Source organism: Prionailurus viverrinus, chromosome C1 (genome assembly GCF_022837055.1).
Source record: "Prionailurus viverrinus isolate Anna chromosome C1, UM_Priviv_1.0, whole genome shotgun sequence".
Classification (NCBI taxonomy): Eukaryota; Metazoa; Chordata; class Mammalia; order Carnivora; family Felidae; genus Prionailurus; species Prionailurus viverrinus.
In genome coordinates, this window is record NC_062568.1 from 200769093 (window position 1) to 200781762 (window position 12670).

The following is a 12670-nucleotide window of genomic DNA, read 5'->3' on the forward strand; positions in this document are numbered from 1 at the left end:
CTGTGGGCAGCAGGCAGAGTCACAGACGAGTGGGTGTCGCCCTTGCCCCCAGGTGGGCCTGGCGGCAGACCTCACTGTGGGCTGCCGAGTCCACACGCAGGGCAGGTGGGAGACAGCGGGTGCCCTGGAGGATATGGGGGTGTAGGGAGGGAACGGGAAGAACATTGTAGCAAACAGAATTGTCTGACTTCATTTTGTTAATGAATTTACCTTTGCTGGGTGTACGTGTGGATGCCATCCCGGGCCCCACAGTTCCTTCTCTCTCTCTTTTTTTAACGTATATTCATTTTGGAGAGACAGAACATGAGAGTGGGGAAGGGGCAGAGAGAGGGAGACACAGAATCCGAAGCAGGCTCCAGGCTCTGAGCTGTCAGCACAGAGCCCGATGCGGGGCTCGAACTCACGAACTGCCAGATTATGACCTGAGCCGAAGTCAGTTGCTCAACTGACTGAGCCCCCCAAGCCCCCCTCACCCCCCACCCCGCCACACAGTTCCTTGTCTTAAGGCCCATATGGGACGGTCTCACTTTATGATTCTTACCTACACAGACACTTTAATACTCAATTTTAGTTCCCTTAGTTACGGACTTTGTTCTAGTGTGTTTTAAGACAGAATTTCTGTGACAAGGGTTCATCTAGCTTTTATTAACTGCAGATGTGAAGGCAGTTTGCAAACAAAACGTCTTGTAGATCTCGGACGGTAGAAACTGAATCCTATAGCAGAGGGGTGTCTGCTCTCTCTGCGTTTCATAGTGGCTTTACCACTGTGATCTAGTGTCCTCACTCCTCAAGCCAGGAGTGCCTGCTGAGAGGGCAGAGGATGGTGTCCCAGACCGCCCCCGCTATTCCAAGAGCCCGCTGGCCTTGAATCCTGCGCTGAATCGTTAGGTTGGGTAGAGCTGGTCCTGGGCAGAGACCGGGACTGTGGCGGTGGCTCTGGGACAGCCCAGGATTTAGGAGGTGGTGGTTGCATCTTCCATCCTGGATGTTACTGTTGCCCAGGGCCAGTTTTCCACCAGCTCGCCGTTTTGTTTTTTTGGGTTTTTTTTTTTTTTTTTTTTTTTTAACACAGCCCGTGGTTAACAAATCCCTGTGTTTGGCTGGTTTAGTCTGCTGACTGTATTTGTGGAAATGGCTCCCAGCGGGAATGTCAAGGCTGAGGTAGAGCCCTGTTTCCCCTTCACGTATGAGGTCCTGGCAAGTCCGAGAGCTCGTGTGGGGCTCAACAGAGCAGGGATGCGCGGGTCTCCCTGGCATCTCTTCATGGCAGTGGCCTCTGGTTGCCACGTTGCACGTGGCGTTCCCCCTATTCTGATTCACCCTGATCCGGAAGAGAGTCAGTCCTAAGGATGAGTATTTCATGGATTATTTTATAGTAAGTAAACCCCTGGGTCCAGGCTTCAGAAGTTCTTGCCCACAGCTGCTTTTTCCCAAGAAGATAGGCAAGTAGCTGACGTGGAGAGGTGCGTAGATTCCTGGATCCTTGACTTGCTCTGCTCCATCCTGGCGTGTATCCCTCCAGCGTCTTCACGGACATGCAATTTGATTTTCTTTTCCAGGCTGACCGACAAGGCAGTGAAGGACTACTCTGCTTATCGCTCTTCCCTTCTCTTTTGGGCCCTCGTCGATCTCATTTACAACATGTTTAAGGTAGGGAAGCCATCGGAAGCTCGACTGCCTTCTGCAAGAGTTTGAAATTTTTGTGCTGCTGGCTCTGACCCCACGCAGCAGCGGGGCGGCTGCTCCCCCTCTGGCCTCTGCTGGGAATCGAGCTGCCTCCCCTGCGGAAGGATTTCCACCGTCGCTTAGACCCTTTCACCTGCGACATCCGTTTGTAGCCCAGACCGCTCCTGTCACCTGGTCTCAGGCCTGCTGCAAACTCACTTCCCCAGGCAGACCTTCCCTCCTGAGTCACCCTGTTTGCCCTTGGTCCCTCCGTTTGGGTAAAGTCCGTTGCCTTGTGTGAGTGTGACCTACTCCAGCCTAGCTTCCAGTAGGGACACTGCTCTCTGCCTTGAGAGAGTCAGAGGGTTTGGGGATGGTTCCTTGTACAATCTGAATGAAGCATGGTGAGATCCCCTTTTCCTGGGGAAATGCAGATGTGACACCTGCAGGGAGGAGTAGCGGTCTCGACTTGTAGCCTGTAAGTGACACGGTGCATAAAAAGGGGCTGCAGGAGGAATGACATGAGACTTTGTTGTTCCTGGAACCAAAACACGTCCTCCAGGGGAACTTGGATATAAGTGGGAGGGCTGCTTTTTGGCATCGAGAAGGCCTGACTGACTCGAGGCATTAAGTAATCCACCCCCGGGCCTGTCTCCTGTCGGTTCTTGTAGAAGGTGCCTACCAGCAACACGGAGGGAGGCTGGTCCTGCTCTCTAGCGGAATACATCCGCCACAACGACATGCCCATCTATGAAGCTGCTGACAAAGCCCTGAAGACCTTCCAGGAGGAGTTCATGCCAGTGGAGACCTTCTCGGAGTTCCTCGATGCGGCTGGTCAGTGTCAGGATTTTCTCTCTCAAAAATCTTCTACAGCAAAACCCATGTCTGTCTTAGAGGGGCCAGTCTTAGCTTCCGTCTTCACAGCAGAAGGAACACAAGCAAGAACCAGCCTGTCGGTCACTGCCAAACGGTCTGGGAGAGATAAGTAAACACCAGGCCACTGGGAGCAGGAACAGCAGCTGGGACATGTGGGGACTTACTGCGTCCCACGCCCTGTGCTGCTCAGTGGGTACACGTGTTCGGGGTGGAACTGTGGTTACCCCTACTTCATAGGTGGGGTAACTGAGGCTGTAAAGACTAGAGGAGTTTCCAGTGGGGCATACCTGGAAAATTGGTAGAGCCTCTAAAAAAAAAAAAAGAACCTGAAAAACATGGGGCACCTGGTGGCTCATTCAGTTGGTTAAGCGTCCAACTCTTGATCTCAGCTCAGCGCCTGATCCTGAGATCGAGACCTGATGTGTCAAGCAAATGTTCTCCCCAGATCCCACCATCAGGAGAAAGCCTCCACTAGTATTTTTCTTGTGTGTCTTCACCCTCTGGGAGCTCCACCCTCAGGGGTCTCTAGCGACGCTCACAGAATTCTGCTTTCCTCCCAGCCCTGCGCCAGCTGACGGAGGTCCCTGTGTGCCGGGGGCTTCCGGTTTGACTGTGCTTTGCGGTGGCCTCGGCAGAAGCCGAGCACCGTCATGGACCTTTGTTGGCCCAGTGCTACCCCCGCTATCTGGTGGTCACACGTTGACATCGCTCAGCTCAGCGTTTTTGTTAACTTGCAGCCTCGACGTTGTCCCTGAGCCACACGCCTTCCCAGGAGCCGTTCCTGCCCGAGAGCTGGTGGCCCGTGTATTTGTGTCCTCGGTGCCATGCTCTGGGGAGTGTGTGAGCAGAGGCTGTTGGTGGGGATGGAGGGTCTGAGCACGAGAGGAGGGGGTGGCAGGGGAAGGACGGTGTTCACCTCGGTTCATGGCGTCCCAGCCATCCTGCAGCTTGCAGCGTCGTCGCCAGCCTGAAGCAGGGGAGAGTGGGACCTGCTGGGCAGGGAGCCTCTGTAGCCTCACGCCGGGATCGGGTTTTTACGGCATGGTTTTATTACTTCGTTTAGACTGGCAGAAAATTTCAGAATACCAGACACACCCTGCTCAGATGCAAGGGCAAAACCACCTTCCAAAACCAACAAGGGGTGATTGGTGCCAACCTTTCCCCCGTTAGCACGGATGCTGGGGAGAGGACTTGGGCGTGAATGTCGCCAGGACTTGGGCTTAACAGCTTGGCGGCCGTTAACTTTGAGCGCCCTGCTTGGGGGTCACAGAGCCCCTTCTGTGCACTCGCACATTCACACGTGGCCTCATTTAATCCCTACAGTGACCCAGGTAGGACTTGTTACTGTCCCCGTTTGATGGTTGCAGAAACGGAGCTCCCGAGCTTTGGCAGCTCGCTCGAGACCCTGGGACTAGTGGTTGGAACGAAGCCCAGCTGAGCCCAGGGCCCTGGTACTGTGCTCTGTTCCTCGTGGCCCTTGGGGGCACTGATGTTAGCTTTTCCTTGGCCCCGGCCCCTTCGAGAGTATGCTTCGTGCTGTGGACTCTCTCCCTCCAGAAGGCCCCTCTGCTTTGCACGGAGTTTCAGCAGACGAGAGGCTCCCCTGCGGTGGTTCGTGGACCTGGGTTAGAACCTCTGCCCTGGGGGTCGTAGGGTTGGTCTCTGCCACTTTAATGCCTTGGAACACACAGTGGCTCCTTGTTGCAGAACGTGACCAATTCCTCTTCCAGAACGAGAGTGCTTGCTCAGTGACTGCCTCCCCGTCATCGCCAGTGTGCCTGGGAGCAGCGTGTCGGAGCTTGTCGGGGCACATGGTGTTCTCTGCGTGGATGCGGCAGCCGTGACTCAGTGGGCTGGGGGCTGTGCGTGCCTGCGCCTAACCCACCCCTGCGTGCCCCTGTTTTCCAGGTCTGTTATCAGAAATCACTGATCCTGAGAGCTTCCTAAAGGACCTGTTGAACTCCATCCCCTGAACATCACACGGAAACTGCAGTTAGCAGAGACCGAAGCGAGCTTGCCTTCCATCCTCCGTGTTCTTCCCTCGTGTGCATCGATCCCCTCCCCCACGGGACGCGCGGCACCACTCCTCCCCCCCATGTCTTGGAGTGGCTTGGGGTTTTTAGGCTTCCTGTTCTGTCTTGTGTGTGTGGTGCACTAGCTATGAAGTTGTCTGTAACCCAAGCCGTGGAAGGGCCTGTGCGTACCTAGGCGCCACGCGCTGTCCTGGCCAACTCCGCACTCGCGTGTGCACATCTTGGCAAATAAACGAGTGACTGAGCACACACTGAAACAGAAGGTGTTGCCTGCTGCTTGAACCCACCCCGAGTGTCCCTGGCCAGACGCTGTCCTTGGCCGTGTGGCTCTTTCTGGCATGAGTGCAGGAAGACGGACGAATCCGCGTCGCCGTTCTTGTCAGTACCTGATGGAGCCCGTCCGCCTGGCCCGCGAGCTGGGGCAGCACCTTTGAGTCTGAGCTTCCTGAAAGCAGACCCCTCGGCCTCCCTTAGTTTTTCGGCCTTACAAGCTGGAAGCCAAAGACCCGTGGAGCCGGTGACTGCAGACCTCGGCTGAAGGCGGGCTCAGTGGAGCAAGGGTGCTTGACGATCAGGCTAGCTGCGCGTCAGAGACCCCGTGGCGACTTCGCTTCAGGGTCGCTGTGTTAGGAGAGGGCCCGGGGCAGGCCTAGAGCCAGAGTAACGAGCAGCTTCCCTTTGCTGACCTTCCCTCTGCCGGTGTGAGTGTGTGTGTATGTGTGTGTGTTTCTAGTCTTCCCAGCAGCCCTGCAGGAGAGGGCCTGTGAACGGGCATCATTTGCCCAGGGCTGCCCCACCGGTAGCCACCGGAGCTGTGAGTCTGTGCCCCTGAAGCGCTGTCCTGCCCCGCGGTGGCAGCTGCCTTGAGGGCACGAGACCCGCTTTCCCACGTTCGTGGGCAGTGGCCCTGTTGCTGGCGAGGCAGCACGACTCGCAGGGGCCTCTCCCCAGACCCGGGCAGGGCTGCGCCAGACGTGGCCTCATGGGGAGGAAGAGCTTGGTGACAGCCATCTCCTTTGGTCGCCTGTGGGCTCTTCTGCCAACTGCTGCTCTGAAGACCGCCGCCTCTGTCTCGATGCCCAGCTTATGTGGCTCGTTCCTCAGGCCAGACCACTCGGGACAGGAGGTCCCCTTGGGCCCCTTTAGAAGACTTCCACATCCCTCCCTCACAGTCTGACCGGGCGGCCACAGGCAGGCAGGAGTGTCCCGCTTGGGACTCCGCCAGAGAGACAGAGGCAATTTGTTGCAAGAGCACGGCTGGAGGCCCCGGCAGGCGAGAGCGTGTGTGCGTCCGGGTGCACGAGTGCACGTCGGCGTTGGTGCTGGGCGAAGGGCATCCTGGGGGGCTGACGGGCGTGTCAGGCTCTCCTCAGATCCCAGCCCTGCCGCCTTTCATGCCTCTGCAGCCTCACCTGTAAAATGGGCATATCAGCAACGGCGGGCCAGGGCGTTACCAGGTATATGTGGGCAGGTCTGTCTGCCACATGGGAAGGGAATGGCTGCTCCTGTTAACAAACTCGTTTTCAGCGTCTGTGATTTTGCCTTTCTCTTTAGCAAAACTTCACGTCTCAGCTGAGTTCCAAGTGTGTCTAGTGAAGGAGGATGAAGCACCTTGGACTCAGGGACACGTGCTTCTCACGCTGACCGCAGCAAGGTCACGCCCTCTCAGACCCCTCGTCTCCCACGTGCCAGTGGTCTCCGGAGAGGCCATTCTAGGTACACGCTCGTGCACAGAATTGCTATTACATAACGTCCCAGCAGGGACGGATGGGAACAGCTTCGTCTGGGACGGCAAAGGCAGAAGGGAGAGTGGGGAGGGTGCCAGTGCAAACGGCCGGATTACACCTGCTTACCAGGTGTCGGGCTTGCTGTTTCGGCACCATCGTAGGCTGAGCCACGTTTGCAGTGACACCGCAGGGCATCAGGAGTGTTGACAGGGCACTTTCACAAGCTTGTCCGTAGCCTGGTTCCTTCAGCCTACAGAGCTGGGGTCACCAAAGCACATTGCAAGGTGTCGGTTTATTTTCCTCTGCCCTTTTTGTATTTCTTGCAAAGTCCTCGGGGAATTTTGGCCCCAGCCCAAAAGCCTCAGCTTCTTGTTTTCACAGCCACAGCTTTCCTGGTGTCTGCACGGGCCACCTGCCGGTGACTGCCACAGTCCCAGACAGGCTGCTGGCATGGTGACCTCATGGGTCTGTGACCATCCCAGGGGGTGCCTGAAGCAGAGCTTGGGCCGGAGACGAAGCTGGTCTCGGAGAGAACCCTGCCTCCCCGGGCCCTTGCCCCATGACCTCAGCGACATGGTGATGAGGGACACCAGGCAGAGAGCCACTCCGTCCCTTCCTATCCCGAGCCATTTTCTGGGCTCGTGGCTTCTTGGGCCTCTGTCTTTCTCAACTGGCAACCCCCTTTGGGGAATTCAGGTGATGCCAGAATGGCAAGGCCCGGTATTGGCTGCAATTTTTAAGCCCCTGAAGCCTGTGTTCAGCAATAAAGCTGGAGAAGGGATGTCGGCATCTTCCCTCCTGGGATTTCTAGAGCCCCTGGTGTCCTCAGTCTGTGTCCTGTCTCTCCTGGCAGCCAGCTTTCCCAGTTCAGTTGTGGGTTAGGGGCTAAATGGGAGGCTGGGTGGCCCCTTCCTGAGGCCCCCTCCCCTGACCCCGGTTATGTTTTCCGAGAACCAGGGCCTGGGCCGGGTCCTCTGCGTGTAATTCTCACGTGGACCTTACAAGTTAGGTCGTGTTCCCACCTTGCAGTTGAGGTAACTGCCCACTGGGCTCAGGAGCTGCTGGGTGTGCGGGACTCCTGAGATGCGTCCGCTGCCTTACTTGACTCGTCTGTGCGAGTCTTTTGTGTCCACCCGGCCCCAGGCCCTGTGCTGAGGGCCTGGCGGTGTGTCCACAGTGTCCTTGTAGGGCCTGGGCTCCCCTGAGGGGTGCTAGACGGTAGCAGGTGAAGATGTCAGGGGAGGGGCGGTATGGGGCAGAGGGACTGTGACCACCACGCAGATTCCTAATGGGGCGGTCAGGTCAGCGCCCAACCCCCTCTAACCCGCCCACTTGTCACAGGCGTCCTGTGGCCCTTCAGACCGCAGTGGGACACCTGGTGTGTGTTTGGCTCCCTGGCAGTTCCTGCTCTGGCCAGGCCAGCGCTTTTGGGGACTGGGGACCCGCTAGGTAGGAAGACTCACTCTGTTCTCTGGCTTCAGATACGCTCACCTGTCCCTAGCTGGCCACCTGTCCCCCACTGCTGCACCTTTGTCTCCGGAGCCTCCTCAGGGGTCTTTCTGCCCCCTCCCCCCCGCAATCTGTTCCCTGAGCACCCCGACTCAGACTCTCCCAATTCACGCATTCACCGCTGCCATGGAACCGAGGCTCCTCCCCGAGCCGTCAGCCTCCCCTCCCATCCCTCCTCCTGCTGCTACTCCACTCGTGCCCCTGCTGTCCCAGAGTACCGAGGGGACAGCAGGCGGGGGGGGTGGGGGGTCGAGGCTTCTCTAGGCCACCTCGACCCTCTTTCTGCCTCGAGACTTGTTTAGGGAGGCTCAGATGCAGAGGAAGGGAGCCGGGCAACCTCGGGCTGTGAACGAGGCCAAGGACCGGCCTTCCCCAAATGCTTCCTGGAAGCGGGCGCTTCGCCTGCCGTGCCTCAGTCAATCCCTATTGCCGTCTCATGTGGCGGGTGGCACCCTTCTCCAGAAGGGAAACTGAGGTGCAGAGAGGCTAACAGCCTAGGTCCGCCCTGCTGATGAGGACCCAGTTCTGGTTGGTTCCCAAGCCCCTTGGTTGCACTAATGCTGAGGGGGAGGTGCAGAGGAGGAAGAGGGTGTTCAGGGGTCTGGGGGTGTGATCCTTGCTCTCTCCTGTCCCCGAGGCTGGAGAGACTCCCCAGGCGTCTTTGCCTGCAGGTGCAGCTGCAGAGAGCGTCTCCCAAGACTACATGAGCTCTGAGCTCTCCATTCTCCATCAGCTGTGGGCAGTGTGGTGTCGTGGGGACATGCCAGGGCCCAGAGAGGGCCCAGCTCTGCTGCGTGCTGGCCACTCTCCTCTCAGAGTGAGCAGGAAGTGAAGTGATGCGGTAGAAGGTGCTAGAACCTAGCACGGGCCCGGGCACAGGCCCCCTTAGTATATTATCGCATAAGGGAATCACAGACTGTCCGAGGTCAGGAGCCTTTGGGAATCCCCCCTCCTCACGTGATGGCTGTGAGGACAGATGTTCAGCCGGGACACGTGTGCATGTATGCACGTGTCTGCACGTTCCACAGTTGCACCTGAGCCCATTGCTCTGGTGACTCCTGTTTGCTTCCCGAGTTACTTCTGCCTCTGCTACTCTACAGCCCCTGCCCCGGGCACTGCTCCCTTTCCTGCCCGTCCTTGTCTGTCGCCTGATCTGGGGGCCTCGAGGGCCGCCAGCTTGCCCACTTTGGCCCCCCTGACGCCTGGAGCCACTGGGCAAGGCGTGGCCGGGCGCAGAGCTGCGTTGGACCCCACCCTCCAGAGCACCGGCCTGGCCTCTGAGGGGAGGTGCCTGCCCTCTGCAATGCGACCCGAGGACCCTGTCCCTTCACGTCCTCCTACCTCTCACCTCTGCTCCTTTGCTGGCTTTGGAGGTGCACCCGGACCCTGTCACTCTAGGCTGGGACAGTGGGGCACAGAGAGGAGGGCCTGCCTGAGGCCCACATCCCAGGGTCTGGGGCATTCAGGCTCAGGGGCATTCCTGGCCTGTCACCTGAGTGCATGAAGAACGATTGCCACGTATTGGCTGACACTGGCCAGAGAAGAGAGGGACTGGTGTAGGGCTCAGAGGAGGGGGATCTCTCTTGGGGAAGAGAAGGTGGCCAGCGGTCAGAGCAGAGACCATGAACTTCAGCATCTGGAGCGGGCCCCATGCTTCTACCTGAGGCTGGGGGTTGGGGGTGGCCGGACTCCTCGGGAGCAAGAGAGATGAGGACTCGGGACATCCCAGGCAAGGGGCAGGACCCAAGTCCGCCCCGGGGTGACCAGCTCACAGGGGAATCAGCGAGTGGGCCCAGAACTCCCTGCTGAGGGCCAGCGCTCTGGTCGTGGGTGGGATTGAAGGAGGTGGGACTCCAGGGTCTTGCTTGTTGCTCTTTGGACCCTGCCCTTCACGTCCCTCTGCCATCTTGCCCAATATCCTTGTCACCCCATCTGCCCCAACCGTCCCCCAGCCTGCTCGCTCTCTACAGGGGGGCTCCTGCTGGACCCTCGTCAGGCTGTTCTCGGGTTTAGATATCTGGGGACCCCAGCACACTCATATTTACTGAGCACCTGCTCTGGGCTGAGGCGCATTGTGTCAGACATGATCTTGTCCTTGCTACTGCTGTTCTGTTTCACTCAGAGAGGTGAATTCACTTGCCTAAGGCTGCACAGCCCGTAAGGGGATGCTGCCGCCACGCAGCCAGCCGGAGCTCCGCTCACCCACCTGGGCCTGCTCCCCATCTGGTCTGGGCATGGATTTGGTCAGATCCGCCCAGCTCCCAACACAAGGCACAGCTCTGGGAGCCAGGACCCGGCCAAGTGCCCGCAGGCAGACAGGGCGGCCACACTCTGAGAACCGTGCAGAGGGCGGGACAGACAGAATGCGAGGCCCTGGGAACAAGCTCCCGGCTGGGAAGACAGGGCAGATATGTGGGCCCCACTGGCCCTAATGCCAGGGCAAACAGGGCAATTAGGAGGTAGCTTTCGTTCGGTGGGGACTGAGTGCTGGGCTTGGAGCTGCGAGTGGCCGGTGGCCCCGTCCCGGTCACGTGGCTGCCCTCAGCCCCGGCCTCTGCACAGGGCAGGAATCTGCTTGTTCACAGGGACGAGGTCACAGCCCTATGGAACGTGACTGTACACAGCAGGACAACGCCACTTTGTTTCCTCTCCTGGCTCCGGAAGTGGCTGCTGGCGGGCAGATTGTTTTCCCGGCACAGGACACCAATCCCTCCCTCCTTCCCTGCTCCCGGTGGCCAGAGGGGCTCCGGCCACCTCAAGAGAGAACTCACAGGCGAAGGTCCCGGGCTGCGGGTAACGGGCCCACCAGCCTCCACTTTCCCTTTCCTCCACTTTCCCTGCCTCAGCAGCCCCCTCTCTGCCCGCTGTGTGCGGGGCCGCACTCCATACCCGACGCTCACGTCTCTGATGCTCGCACCCACAGAGGTGGGCATTCCTAGTTCCGCTGAAATGAGGAAATAGAGGCTGCAGGGTGGGGTGCCTCATCCAGAATAGGCACCCCGCTAAGGATGGCCAGATGAAATCCTGGGTGCCGAGCCAAATCTGAATTTCAGATAAATGACAAATAATTCTTGGTATAAACATCTCCTCACTACTGCAGAGGACAATTTTTGTTTTTAGTGTAAGTATATCCCCTGCGATGGCTGGGACCTACTTATACTAAAGTAATTAGTCCTTGTTTATCTGAAATTCACGTTGAACCACATGGCCCGCGTTGTCATTTGCTAAGCCTGCTAACGCTTAGCTCAAGTGGCTGTTGAGCGCACAGATTTGCGCAAACTCAAGCCCTGATTTTGAGGGAGCTGGTCCACTTCTATGGGAGAAAGTTCCAGATGCAACTCCCCACTGTGGGGGGCTGAGGGAACAGCAGGTGGCCCAGCCTCCAGGCTGGAGAGAGCCTGGTGTGTCGGGGGGGGGGAGGGGGGGGGGGCTTCCAGGTGGACAGGCCTGGAGCGTAGGGGAGGGGGCCCTGGGGCTGGTGAAGAGGTTCATCCTGAGAGCCATGTGGAGCCCGAAGAGTGATGAGCATGGCAGGCAGGTGCCGGAAGCCTCAGCTCTGGCCTTTCTGCAGTGGCCGCCCCTTCACTGGACTGTGCTGAGCCCCCTGTGGCCCAGCGCACGTCCCTCTGCAGCACACCCACCCTGCTCTGCCCCCACCAGAGCTGCTCAGCTCTGGGGGCAGATTTGGGTTCAGCTGGCTCTGCGGCCTGGGACCAAGCTCTCCTCTCAGGGCCTCAGTTTCTTCCTGTGTAAGACGAACATGCCTCATCCATCGGGTTAACCGAGAAGGTGCTTGCACAGCACCGGTCACAGAGGAGGCTCGGGAAACGTGAGTTGCTGGGGTTATGAATGACTCACCCCCAGGAGGGGGCTTTCACAGGCATGGTTTGGGTTCCATCGAAGGGAAACGCAGCTGCCAGCAGGGCTCCCGCAGTGACAGGAGCAGACTTGGGGGGGCAGTGAGTCTCTGTCATCGGAGGCATCCGGACAGAGGCCCATCCACCGACACGCCACCTGGGGGACAGTGATGTCGAGGGGCACGTCCAACTGTAAGGGCTGGGCGGCAGGTGAGAAGTCCAAGGGCTTTGGAGTCAGACGGTGCCGGGTGCTAATTCTGACCCCCCTACGCTCTGTGACCTTGGCCAACCGCCTCACCCTGCAGCCCTCAGTTCTGTCCCCTGGGAAGGCGGTGCTGCCTCCAGGGTAAATGTCACCATGTTTGCAAAGGGCTCAGCACAGAGCGGGTGCCAAAGAGTTGTGGGTTCTAAGAAGCATCTCCCTGATGTGGGAACGGAGGCTTCTGAGAGCCTTTCACGGGGCCCTGCCAGGAGCTACCCATCCCCTCCCCGGTTACTCTGGCCGTCCCCCAGCAGGTGGGACTGGGCTGTGGCGAGAGCAGCCCCAAAGGGGACCCTCGGGTTGGAGGAGAGAGCCCCCCCTGCCTCCGGGGTCTCCCTGGCACCCCCGGGAGGGCTTGCAGGGCCTGAGCCTGGGCTCTGTGTTTTGAGGCAGCTGTGAACCCGACCAGCAGGTTGGGTGCTAGGCCGGACCGCCCTCAGTGCCGCGTTGTGTTCCCCCGACCTGGGGAAGCTGCCAGAACAGGACGCACATGCGTGCCCAGACGCTTTCATTTTATCAACTCCTGGAGGGTGGAAGGTGGGCAGAGATCGTCCAATTAGCAGCTTCTGGGGAAACTGAGGCTCCAGAAGGGTGGGACTTGCACAGTCTCATGGATATCAGGCACCACGGGGCACACAGTCTCCTCGAGAAGCTGGCAGAGGTGCTGTTCCCGGGAGGCCCCAGAGCAGGAGGGGCCACCAGATGTCCCCCCCCCACCGCCGCCCCGGCTTCATACTAACC

At 58.9% G+C, this 12670-nt stretch overlaps 1 protein-coding gene across 3 annotated transcripts in view; it reads left to right on the top strand.

The window, feature by feature from the left end:
- UBR4 (ubiquitin protein ligase E3 component n-recognin 4) overlaps window positions 1-4831 on the top strand; it is a 131698-nt gene extending 126867 nt beyond the window's left edge. For all 3 annotated transcript variants that reach the window (XM_047869235.1, XM_047869236.1, XM_047869237.1), the window contains 3 exons: window positions 1560-1650; window positions 2337-2499; window positions 4450-4831. In XM_047869235.1, the coding sequence (XP_047725191.1) occupies window positions 1560-1650; window positions 2337-2499; window positions 4450-4514 (319 nt within the window). In that variant the 3' untranslated portion in view covers window positions 4515-4831. The remainder of the gene's footprint in view (window positions 1-1559; window positions 1651-2336; window positions 2500-4449) is intronic.
- The last annotated feature ends 7839 nt before the right edge of the window (window positions 4832-12670 follow it).